This window comes from Triplophysa dalaica, chromosome 17, assembly GCF_015846415.1.
Source record: "Triplophysa dalaica isolate WHDGS20190420 chromosome 17, ASM1584641v1, whole genome shotgun sequence".
NCBI lineage: Eukaryota > Metazoa > Chordata > Actinopteri > Cypriniformes > Nemacheilidae > Triplophysa > Triplophysa dalaica.
The window spans coordinates 10,765,478-10,778,532 of NC_079558.1; the positions used below are offsets into that span (position 1 = coordinate 10,765,478).

Consider the following 13,055-nt stretch of genomic DNA (forward strand, 5'->3'; position numbering starts at 1 on the left):
TCAAACCTAAATACTGCTAAATATAGGTTTAAATAAGACAATACTAATATTTTGAGATATCAAAATGGAACTATTTAAGTTAAATTTATAACAGACTTTAATTCTAGTAACTACTACATTGGCCATAATCACAATGTATGATAATTAATTTGCAGCAGTCATTGCTGTGACAGAGGTAGAGGTTTAAAATATTAAGCCCAGTCATATATACATAATAATCCTGTAGCCTTGATATCCCTTTCAAATACACATAAATTTTGTTTTTTGTTTGTTTCTTTTGACTTTGTTTGCTAAAAGGCCATGGCTTTCCAAATGTTAAAAGAGGTGGAAACGGCCTATCCTGAAAATCTAATTGTAATTTGGAGAAAGGCCCTTCAATACTAAACCGCAGGAGGCTGAGGATCAGAAAGATATTATTAACAAATACAGTCAGTTTGAAAAACTTTTGAGAAAGTTTGAGAAAGTTTTTTATGTATTTTTAAGAGTTTATTTTTTTATTTAAATTTGTGAACAATATGCCATGGTGATCCCATTGAGGGGTCACCTAATAAGACTTGGACACCTGCCAGCCTGGGTATCGAACTTGCAACCTTTGAGTTTGAAATCTGGCTTTCTAACCATTAGGCCACAACTATCGATGACCCAATGCATTAAATTATTGCCTAATAAGTGGACAAGAGTACTGATATGCATTCCTTGGGAGTTAAAATACTTTAATTTTAACATCCACTAACTGTTGGAAATTGTAAGATGTGTAAATACCACCAGTGATATTTAGAGATTTTTTCATTAAAATAATTCAAAGTATAAACAATATTTAATATAAATACATAAAGTTTAACAATAACAGCTTACATTATTTTATTTCATTTTAAAAGGTTAAATAAAAAAGTTAATAAAAAATAGTGATGGGTGAGATTGGAAATGTAAGTAAGTCGCTATGGTTACTTACATACCCTGAAAAGGTATGTCACATAACCAGCTTTCTAGAATACACCCCAGACGAAGCACATGTTCTTTAACTGCAATGTTTTCATTTGGCATTGTGCGGTTTATGATGTTTTTTTTTCTTTATTTGTCAGGTAAGAAAAAGTTATCAGTCTGGTGCGTACAAATACAGCAATAACTGTTTTTCAGAATTAACACATTTATTAGATATTTACAAAATAGGTTTATTGACAAATTAAGTTAGCTTTGTACATGATATAAATGAAAACTGATATAAGATCTCTTTGACCTGGATTTCAGAGCCAATAACGCAAACGGTTTATCCCTCAGGAGGCAAAATAAGGGGCCCCTTGATATCAACATCAACTGCTTTATCAATAGAAATTCATGTATGACGTGCTGATACTATTTAAGATTCATATGTTTGCTGGAAAACTGGGTTAAATGCCAATTTCTAGGAATTAAACAAACTCTTTAGATCACAACATATAAGATAGAAGAAATCTATCAGAAGACTGAGGTCATTAATGTAGATTATTAGCACAGAATAATATAATAGTTTATCTAACAAATCGAAACATGCTTTCTGAAAATGGCCATTGAAAATGTACAGTTTGAGACAAACAGACTACGAGATTCACAATAACAAAGAGAAAGATTATTCCAAATTGAGGACTGAACATGCACTTACTTATGGGCCAAGCATTAAGCTGTTGAACATAAACAGACCCTGATACAAAGGTATTTAGACTACATCAGAAGTCTTGATTAGCACAATGACCCAAGGAAAAAACACATAACAGTCACGTTCATGCTTTAGCATCAGCTCAGGTAAAACACACATGCATTTGGTCTACAGGGGCATTTCCAATAAAAAAATAAAACAACCATTAATTAAATATACTGTTAAGACGTATACAGTGACATCTGGATTGAGCATAAGCAACAACAGACGATACAGAGATAAAGCCTTGTTTCCATCATTGAAAGGCACCCCGTAACAATTGGAAGTTACTTTAGTGGCTCAGAGAGATGATGGGGTACCATTGTGCATAATCCAGACATCTAAAGTCAAAATGGCACCCCACTGCATAAGGCAAGTATAGGGACTAAGGACTAAGCAGAGGACATATGACATGTATTAATAGAAACAAAGAAAGAGAGAGAGAGGAACAGACAATAAAAGCATCAAGTGCATGTACAATTTTGAGTCTACAGAGGCAGTGCACTTCAATTGCTGTTGCAGATGTTAAGAGCAGCTAGAAGACACTTTTAAGTTACAGTAGCAGGTGAATACATAATAGTTTAGGTGCACACAAAACATATGAATACCTTTGACATTAAACACGTAAGAGCCTCCAAAAATTGCATCTTCATATTATTCTACAAGGAAAAATCTCTTCCTCTTTTCCTGCTTGCATTCACAATTATTGGATAAACCTTGAATTTCAATGAATTAAGCTTACTAACCACTAAAAACAGCTTACTTTTTAGAGAAGTTTAAAAAAAAGTAAGTTTTTTTACAACATGATGAAATGTCATTGTATCAAGTATCAATATGTATCAAGCAGTGACTGAAAAGACTCATGGTTTACTTTTGGAAGTGCGTTTTCTGATTTTAAATATTTAGACAGACTATAATCATCAACCAAGGTAATTTATGATTCCAGCTTTATAAGCACATGTTTAGCCTAGGTTTAGCCCTGAATAACAATCTTGAGCTTTCACAGTCAGCCCCAACAAATATAATGTCACTGTCACCATATGTTAATCACACAGCTTTCTACTATTAAATTAAAAAAATTAAACATTTAAATGTGACAAACATTTGCTAAGGCAAAAGATGATTCATTTCGTTAACCTGAAAATATTGCAAGGATGAAGGCAATTGCAAGAAAAAGAGGTTAGATCAGGTATAAAAGAAAACTACTGCATAATGAAAATATGACATGAATATGATAAGTGGTTCAACCACTGTGCAAATGTTAAATAAAAAACCAAAAGATATACTAACAGTATATATACAAAGGGTAAGGAAAACCGGTATATATTCTGATTGTAAGCCCATCCCATCCCTCCCCAAAATCACGTAGTGAACTATGACAGGTCCCTGTCTGATATATTCTGTTTTCCAGTCAACATTTTGGTCCCAACACAATCAGTGTCAGTTCAGATGCATTTGTTTACACTTCATTATAAAGAGAAGTTAAGAAGAGGTAAAAGAATCTTAGAAACTACATCTTCCAATGTCTTCAACAATCAACTAATCATAAAAGGCCCAACAAAGATAAAATAGGTCTATGCATTTATTTCCTATTCTGCGAGTTTAAAAAACTCTTTAGACAACTGAAAAACTACTGAAATTCAGTTGGCATTCAGATTTGAAACGTTTAGAAACGTATGCCTAATAATACTTAGTCATGTGTTTACAATTAAGTTGCAGAAAGTTCTTTGACTTTTATAAACTGTGATAAACATGACGACAAAATTTGCAGTTCAACCATTTAAAACGTAAACACCTTTAGTACAGAGGGAAAGATTGTAGGATCACGCACATTTTCTTTTTCTACAGCAGACTGTACCACAAATAGACACGAAATGCACCTTCATACCCTTTGAATTTGTTACAATTATTTGCATAAAGCTACCAAAAGTGGAGGGAGGATGTGAATATTACAGTTAGTTACTAATATCACCTTCCCCTCAAATCATCAGTCTTGGTTAAACTGATGTTGCTGGATTTATAACTGTGGTGAAAAGACAGAGTTGACAAGATGTGTGGCTAATCACACTGTTAAACAAACCGCTTTGTTCTCGCAACACTTCTTGCATGAGCACAGACATAGCATGGCTATAAAAGTCCCGAGATGTTGATGGGAAATGGGGTTACATTATTTCATTGCTTTTTCTTATATGGGGATGTGGCTTTTCTTCAATCTTACAGCAGCTTCTGGTAAAAGGTTGAGATATCCTCAGTGTTTTAGGAGTCGTCAGTCATTTTCAGTAGCTCTAGGAAGGCACCAACAGCTCCAAAATAACCCTGAAAGAAAACAGAATATGCACATGCTTAGTTGTTCCGGTGCGATAGCATTTGATTTAGATTGTTTTGCAATGAACAATACTGATGATTTATTTAACATTTACAAAACATTTACTTAAAATACCCTAAAACATATGTAAGTAATTTCGAAACTGACACAAGAGGGAGCTAAAGCTTCAAATCATCTGCCAAGCCAGTATGGTTTTAACTCAAAACATTTACATTTTACATTTAGTCATTTAGCAGCAATTTTATCCAAAGCAACTAACAGATGTGGTAAACAATAGAAGCAATTGGGACAATATAAGGATAACAAAATGCAATCAAAAAAAAAAAAAATGTTTTGCTTTCAAAATATTTAGCATTATTTGACAACTTATAAAATTCTGTCTCTAGTTGAATGTATTATGACAAAACTGATAAACATTACAAGACTGTTACAAAGTAAAATAGAAACTTACTTCATGTTCTAAGAAAAGGGCTTTCAGCTGTCCATCAGACCAGAAGTCTATGGCATAGGCAAGCAGCTTAGTCGATACTGTGTTTATTCGAAGGAAATTTCCAACAAAAACCACTCTATTAATTTTCTAAAAAAACAAAAAAGCAAAACAAAAAGTAAGCATTTATATTGTATTTCAAAATTTGTGTAATGCATTTCCAAGATAATGAATAAACTTTAGACATATTTTAACACCACCTTCTTTGCAATTAAAGAAAAATGTTTGGAAATAAATAGTACTTGTAATAATATGTTTGCGCAGTATGAAAAACAGGCATATACTAATAAACTCATAAACTTCATCTGGTATAATTAGTAGTCTACAAATAGACGAGTATTAAAGTATGACACGCTTTCATATAAATTTAATGGCCATGAAAGTATGACACGCCACCTATAAATTTAATGGCCATGGAGGAAAAATTCAAATTAACTGTAATGAATTTACACAAATAAGCCAACAACATGAAATTGTTACCAAGTTGCCATTGTGTTGGCTACTCACTTCATTGAAAACTAAAATGTGAAAACTTAAAAGCTTCGCTTTTGCATGTATGCTGCTAGTGGTTAGCACAACATAAGGCAAAACAATACAGCGTGTACCCTTTTTTGTTTAGTTTAAATCAACAAACTGTCGGTCAAGGAATCCTTGCCAATGAAAACATACAGGGTTCCTACTCTAGGCCAAATGTCAAATTCCCTGGCTTTTCCCTGACTTTCACTGACTAAAAAGTTAAATTTCCAAGAGCTGTAATGAATGAAACCCAGGCTTTGAAGTGATAACTTTTAGCCCAAACTCTTGAAATTTACATTTTCCTGTCATTTTGCCTAAATTAAGAGCTACAGGTGAATGCATTTGACTTAAGTGATTGCCAGGTGACAAGAAGGAAGGGAATAAGATGGCGTTCAAGATAAACATAACAATACGCAAAAATACAGTATAGAAAAATTACATTTTGATAGATGGTAACTAAAATTTACCATGACAAACAAAAATCCCTAATATTCTATGACAAATTTTTTTAGAATTCCATGAATTTCAATGTCTGGAATAGATAGACCTTTTAAAATTCCATGATATTCCAGAAATTTCATGAACCGTGGGAACCCTGAACATACAATAGGCCAAGTGCAGGATAACCCCTTACTTAGACTGAACTCATGACCATTACACAAGCCTGCATAAAGAGAAAACGTGCTAGGTAGAGATTATGTAATTTGACATAGACTTCTTCCCGTTGCTGTTCAGTGTGCTGTGATAGCCCTGTACAATGCTGCTTGATCTCCATGCCACAAGGCAACACTGTAAAGAAGCTCACAGCACACAGAGTTCATGGCCATCTTTGGTTTTGACCAAATAATATGTATGCGAGAATCAAACATGAAGGGAAAGTTTTCAAACCTCATTCACTGCACACATGCGGGCAATGGAGCCGATGTTGTTAGTGATGGTGACAAGTGTGGCCCTGGCCAGGTCCTCTTTACTTATACTGTCACGTTTCTCCTTGCTCATCATATGACCAAAACTAATGGATTCAAATTAAATGGAAAAATTATTTTCTTTATCACAAACATGATCAAGTTTTTTTACATTATAGACAATCTGTTTGTACCTTGATGCAACCGCAGAACCCTGAAGGCCGAAGCGTTCGTAATCGCCGCCGTAAATGTCCTTCACCAGTTTGTCCACGTTTGTACTGTCACCTTTAGCTGCCATCTCCAAAGCCTCCTCAAATGTATCACAGCCAGTCAGTAAGCAGCACAGACCTAGAAATGTTCCCCCACCTAGACTGATGCACAGCAGGTGGAAGAAATTAATGTCACTTCAGAAATGTTGCATTGCTACCATTAAAACGGAAGAGTTCAAACAAAATTAAGAATTCAAGAAAACTTTGTAAGTCGCTTTGGATGAAAGCTTCTGCTAAATGACTAAATGTAAATTCTGTCATTATTTACTAACCCTTATGTTCTAGAAAAATCTATATGCTGCTATTTTTCCAATGGAAAGTAAAGAAGTATCTTGTTTTTTGTATATAATATAAGAACTGTCATTTCTGTGCAAACTATTTATTTAACAACTATAACACAACAATTTCATTATTTTTTCTTCGCACGAAAATAAAATTGTCATCATTTGTTCACTCTCAAAGTTATTTTAGTCTCAGCGATTTTGTTATAAGCTTTTTGTCATATTTTATTTTTAATGTTGCTATAATTAATAAATAATATTCATTTTTTTTAAGGTTTATTTTAGTTTTTGTTTATTATTGTAATTTGAGATCCTTTATTTTTGTTTATTTTTGAGGGAACATTTTAATTTTTTGCATTTTGTAATACATTTTTAAAGTTTTAAATTGAGTACACTAAAATAACCTTATTATACCAACATTCTTAACAATATATTGTGTTCTGCAAAAAAAGAAACTCAGACTGTTTTGGCATGACATCAGGGGAGAAAAATAATTTTAATATGGGTTACCCCACTAATTCTGGCAATTCTGTTCAAAAAGCAAGTTACCTGGTGCCCGTGACCCGTTTGAAATCATCCTTGGAATAGACGGCGAGGATGCTCACCCCCGATCCAATGTTTACCAGCAACATAGGAAAAGGATTTTCCAGGCTACATGGCCTCTTGACACAGTTTTCAGGGTCTGATGGATTCTGGAAAAAATAACACTCCGGATGGCCGTTGAACCCAACTGAGTCAACGTACAGTAGACCTTGAATAAGACAGTCCAGTTCATCTAGCTTCTGCAATTCCAAACCAGCCACCTGGGGAAGAAGGTAAACAGACAATTCAAACTTTAAGTTTGAATCAATTAGCAGTGATGGGAATAACGTCATTATAAATAAACGCGTTAGTTAAAAAAAAATCTAACAAATTACTATTTCCACCTTTACAACTTATTTTCCATAAGTGACAGTACAATGCAGCATTACTATAATTTAGCCATTGAAGCAGTTTTCTTCAGAGTAGGCTCTCTCTCATCCAAAGGACCTGCAAAGTTTTTTTTCTCTGCCGTGTGTTTTGAGGGTGGGACACATGACTGATTTTGATTGGTGTGTGAACGGCATGGGGGTAACTGCTAATAACTGATGATGATTGGCTTAGGTAAAGTAAATTTAGTCTTTTGCCAACCAGAGGCAGAGTAGGGCAGGTTTTCACACACAAACACAGTTGCACAGAGTACACCAATGGCTAGGAGGGGTCAGAGTGCGATGGCAAGAGCGATAAGTTAAAGTGTATATTTTGCAAACTGGAAATATAAGCATATACTTTTCTCTTGTTATGTTGAAACACAAGGAATATGTATGTAATGTGCAACTTATGCCCAGGAAGAAGGCAAGTATTTTTAATCTAATGAAGCACCTCACATCGTCACATGCCGCCACAAAATTAGTAGCAGAGACCTTGTCCATACACTTCCCTGTGAAAACTGAGTTTTCATATTTTTCGCACACTGCGTTTTCAGGTGTTTTCCAAATGCTGCCTATCCACACTGAAACCTGCTGAAAATGTTTACAGCTGCACAGCAAAACATATGATGTTACAGCCGTGTGGGCGTTCGTTTACCTTCTGCCTTATTATGTCAACGTGAAGCAAAGCACAGAGACGTTTTTAAATGGATAGAATGAGGCAGGGATGTTGCATGTAACAGAAAAACTATAACATTTCCAAAGCGATAGTAAAAACTATCCTCGCGCCCCGCTGTCAAACAAAACTGGGAGTAATTAAAGGAAAAGTTCACCTCAAAATCTAAATAGTGTTATTATTTACTCGAGTGGGTTTAAAACAAGCGCACAAGTTGTTCCCGTTTAGCATTCTAGTAAAAACAGCGCACGCAGGCATCAAAGACACATTTCGATTAATGATATTGATTACAGCAAGTTTACTTTCTTTTGTTTAAAAGGTTGCGGTGGGAAGTTACAATGTTGCCAACTAGATACTAATTTCAGTCACACATGAGGATTGTCTAGCCACGTAATCTTCTGTTTTTGTCCAAACATCCAGCTTGTCATATATAAATGTGTAAATTGCCCCGGCCCTCGATATTATCGTGCACCGTCGATCCACAGGCTGGCAAAAGAACGATCTGACTGCAGAGAATATCGGCCAACACTATTTTCAAGGTCCAGAAAATACATGAGAACTTTGATGCATTCTTTTGGTTTGTTTTTCTCACATAAAGTATTCTCTTCGCTTCAAATTCAAAAATCTGATTGGTAAAGCTGACCATATCTGTCATGATTGGGTCCCAGCTTAAGGTGTGTGTCTGAAGAAGTCCCACCCATACCATATTAGAGAGCTTCCGCTTCTGAGCCTGTTGTGATTGTTTATTGTTCCGGCAGAGTGATGATAATATTTACAATAATAATATATTGATATATAAAATTAAATAGGTGTCTCAACATTGACCCACAGCAACATTAAAATAGTGTTTTATATAAATAATTTATACTATTTTGATTTCATTTAACATATTTAATATTGGGGGCATCCTAGTTATTTGACATCTTTGAATTTATTTATAAGACAAGGCAAAAGTTACATTCTCTAATAATTAGTTTATTTTATAATGACGTTCCTCAGTTACTAACTCAATTACTATTTGTCAGAAGTAATTAGTAACTATAACTAATTACTTTGTTTAAGTAACTTCCTGAAACTGGGTGTTAGCCATTTATTGTCCTGATAACAGGAACAACTGTTATAATGTCATTATGTCTTTATGTTAGCAATGCACTAGTCTAGTCAAAATGATTGACAAATGTTTTTATGAACCATAGAAATTATGTTTATGCTTTATTTAACGCGTGTTTTTGGTAGGGGTGTACGCATATTCGTACCGATCCTTCACGAGCTGTCACAGGGAAAATTCCAAATGAAGTCATCATTCATATGTCCTACTAAAGTGCAGAGCCCTTGGAGATTAGACTGTGGAATGAACAGGGCCTGTGACGGTTCGTTACGAATACACGTACCATTACAGTTTTTAGTAATGTCATATTTATTTAGTGATCAATTGCACTGATATGCTCAAATACCGTTCTGAAGTCTTCCTCAAACTTGTATGCACCCCCACCCGTGGCACACAGCGTGGTGTGCAGGCTAGAGAAGTTCTTGTCTTGGCCCATCTGGATGAAGCGGTGCATGTCTTGTGTTGGGAAGCGGATAAAGTGCAGGTTGCCTTTGCGCCCACACATGATGAGGTTCTTCATCTCCAGGTGCACATCGCGGATACCCGTGTTGCCATAGGCCACGTTGGAGGTCAGGTAGCGACGGATGCTCTTCAGGCTCTCGACTTCCTCCTGTTCCTCCTCAGCTGTGATATCCTTGGGCTCAAAGTAAACAAGCTTTACCAGGGTGCCTCCAATATCCATCCCGAACCACGGAAAGGCTGAAAAAAAACATTACATTTATAAATTATATTTCTTCATTACCTTCATATTTCTGTATTATATCAATGTTTTCAAATTTTATTCAAACAAAATGCTAAGTTATGGGGGTAAATTTACACCTGTTGAACACAGCAGGCTTAATATCCATAAAAGTTTTTTTTATAAATGTAATAGATTTTAGGATAAAAAGAAATGTAGCTCAGTGGTAAGAGCATTGTGTTAACAAGGCAAGATCCTGGGTTCCATCGCAGGGGATTACAAATACTTAGAAATGTAAGTCGCTTTGGATAAAAGCATTGGCGAAATGCATAAAAATTTAAATGTAAAAAAATGTACTACGGGTTTAGCATAAAAGGTGTTTCAGTCTTTTCAGTCAATGCAGGGCATGATACATTTTATTGCTATGGTAACAGCAGTTTCTAAGAGATTGCCTGGAGATTCTGAGTTGTTTATTGTATTTGATATATTTTTCTTTTCTAATGGACCATGAGTCTGGAAATAAAAGTTTAATGAATGAATGAAAAAATCACTTTCTTAGAAAATTGATTTGTTAAGTGTGTCTTTTCGTGATGATAATTTAGCTGGCAGCGGAACATGTAGGTAAAAGGTGCATTCCTCCTTGCCATGAGGATCAAAGAGCAAAGTACTCCAAAACCACCAAGAACATAGTGACGTTACAGTTGATCGATATAAAAGTGAGGTTAAAGCAGTTCAGTAATAAAAAACGCACCAAAAGTTTAAAAGCATTTCTAGAATCGTTATTGATGATTGAATTTTTTTATTAATGATTGACCAATAACTGGGTTCCAATGGGGTGTATGCATATGGGTCGATGAAGTACTTCCGCTTGAATCTCAGCCAGGCTGTTACATCAGGCATCATAGGGAACAATGACGTTTCGCTTCAGGATGCACATAGGACAACGATCAACAAAGTGTGTCTTATTATTCAAACACTTTGCCATATGTCGACAACCAAAAAGTAGAAGCACTTCAGGCTATTCGTTTCAAGGTACATCAACAAATATTTTAAAAAGCCAAGTCAACTTTTGCACTTATTAAAGGCATGATCACAGAGGGACTTAACAATGCTCACCCGTAGTGCTGTTGGTTTTCCGAAATTTGAACATTTTTTTACTGAACCCTTAGTGCTTTGAGAGTAGAAGTAACCTAGTGGCTGAGATTTTAGCAGAAGTACGTCATCGTCCCCTGTGACAATACCACATTAGACATAAAAGATACACATTGCACTAAGCAGGTAGTGTTTCTGCAAGCAGTCTGTACAGTAAGTATTACTGTTACAGTAAGGACAGTGAACAGTCCAACAATAAAACAGAAACGTAATATATCAACTTATAACAACTGAAGCACTAATTACATATTAAAAGTTGAATGTTTAGTTACTTTCATCTTCTGGCTTTGTTAATGACATGCATGGCAAAAGATGTTATCTGATTTTTTAATAATGAACTTCATACTTTCAGGCAAAACAGTCAGCGTCAGAATCTGAGCCACGCAGCGATCTAATAAATGTTTATCATTGACAATCCGGCGTCACAGGAAAAATGTGTCACTTGGGTGGTGGGTATTGACTTTAAATCAATTCGACAAGAGCTTGTACAGTCTGCTCGTTTATACTGAATGACCTCCCTCCCCGTTTGTGCGTTTCACCGTGTCCATTGGTTAAACACGCTTTTCTATCATATCTGGCGTGTTTTAGCCACACCTTCTGGTTCTGATTTGGCCAATGAAATCCGCACAACGAACACCACATTGATTTCATAACACTAAACAGCCTGGTCTTTCAAAACAAATAAACCTCTTAATACGAGGAAATTTAAACGTTTATATGGACATGATATATTTTAACTTTTCTCTTTCATGAAGGGGTGTCTTTTGATGATATTTCAGCAAAATGGTTGAATAAAACAAAAAAAAACAAAAAGAGAGTAACAAATTTTGGGGTTACTTCCGGGACTTTAGTGACACACTAAAATCCCTCCTTTCGCATTCTTAGAGGAGAAACATAAATGTACACTTAATGCGCAAAATAAAGATTCCTTGCATTAACATGTCTCCAAACATACATAAGTATTTGTAATATAAAAACGTATTAATATGCATGTAGTCGTATATGTTGTCCCGATTATGATAATGTACATTAATGCAACGTTAGGTGTCTGAAAAAAGAAATAACGTTTGTGTTGCTCAAGGGTTTTCATCCTAAATTACCCGTGAATGACTTTAAGAAACAAAACACGCTGAAATCTCTTTAAATATATTTTATTAGTTACAGTTCGCAATATTGTGGTAGCCTAGCTTTTCATTGCTATACAACGTTGCAATTTAAGGCATCAATAAAACGATAAATGATACTTACGTGGCCGGTTCTTCTTTCCTGAATCCAAGCGTCTTCTAAGTTTGCAGCGCTTCGCTGGCGAACCATTGTTGAGTAAATCCTGGTGAAGATGGTGGAAATTTTCAATACCATTATGGCCACTGCTACTGTTACTGCCACTGTCAATACCGCCGAGACTACCACCGTCAGTACCGCAAGAAACACATTCCCCGTTTTCGGACTGCGGGTTGTGAAATCCATTCGCTAACCCGTTAGAATAACTCGTCGTTTTGTTTTGATCTGATGTTTCAGCATTTTCCATAATTTACGCAGCAAACTTAAACGTGAACGCGCCGAAGATAGAAAGATGAGTAAACGGTCAGTTTCCCTCTCGTCGTTTCGAAGGCTCGCTGAAATGTACAGTCGTTATTTTCAGAATTCTACATTAATGACGATGTTTTGTGAAGATACAAAAACAAAGGGAATGTCTCCGACATCTTATTCGAGGTCACTTTCGGTCATTTTCCGCTTCGCACGCTGTATGGCTGTTTCCGAGTCAAACAGCCGGTATATCTGACGTCACCAAGGAAAATGTCTCCACTCCCTGTGCTGAAACGTCATATTTTAGAGCCGCCCACCAAAACACGCCATGAAATTATGTCTACTCACAGCAGGTTCTGTAAAATGGAAAGTTAAACCAAATTAGGTTTCGTTCGAATAGAGAAAACGTTCTCTCTTTAATTATTTTTTATAAGAAAAACTTGATTTTTTTCTGTTCTTTCTCAGTGAGTGATGATGTCTTTATCACTTGTGTTTGGCTGTATAATTTGT

General features: G+C 35.5%; 1 protein-coding gene across 1 annotated transcript; it reads right to left on the bottom strand.

The window, feature by feature from the left end:
- Window positions 1-1,127: 1,127 nt before the first annotated feature.
- LOC130439052 (pantothenate kinase 3-like) lies at window positions 1,128-12,796 on the bottom strand. The gene is made up of 7 exons (XM_056771462.1): window positions 12,267-12,796; window positions 9,534-9,886; window positions 7,006-7,259; window positions 6,101-6,277; window positions 5,890-6,013; window positions 4,450-4,575; window positions 1,128-3,988 (listed from the first exon to the last, which is right to left on the bottom strand). The coding sequence occupies exons 1-7, from the start codon at window positions 12,544-12,546 to the stop codon at window positions 3,929-3,931; spliced, it is 1,374 nt and encodes a 457-aa protein (XP_056627440.1). The 5' UTR covers window positions 12,547-12,796; the 3' UTR covers window positions 1,128-3,928.
- Window positions 12,797-13,055: the final 259 nt, after the last annotated feature.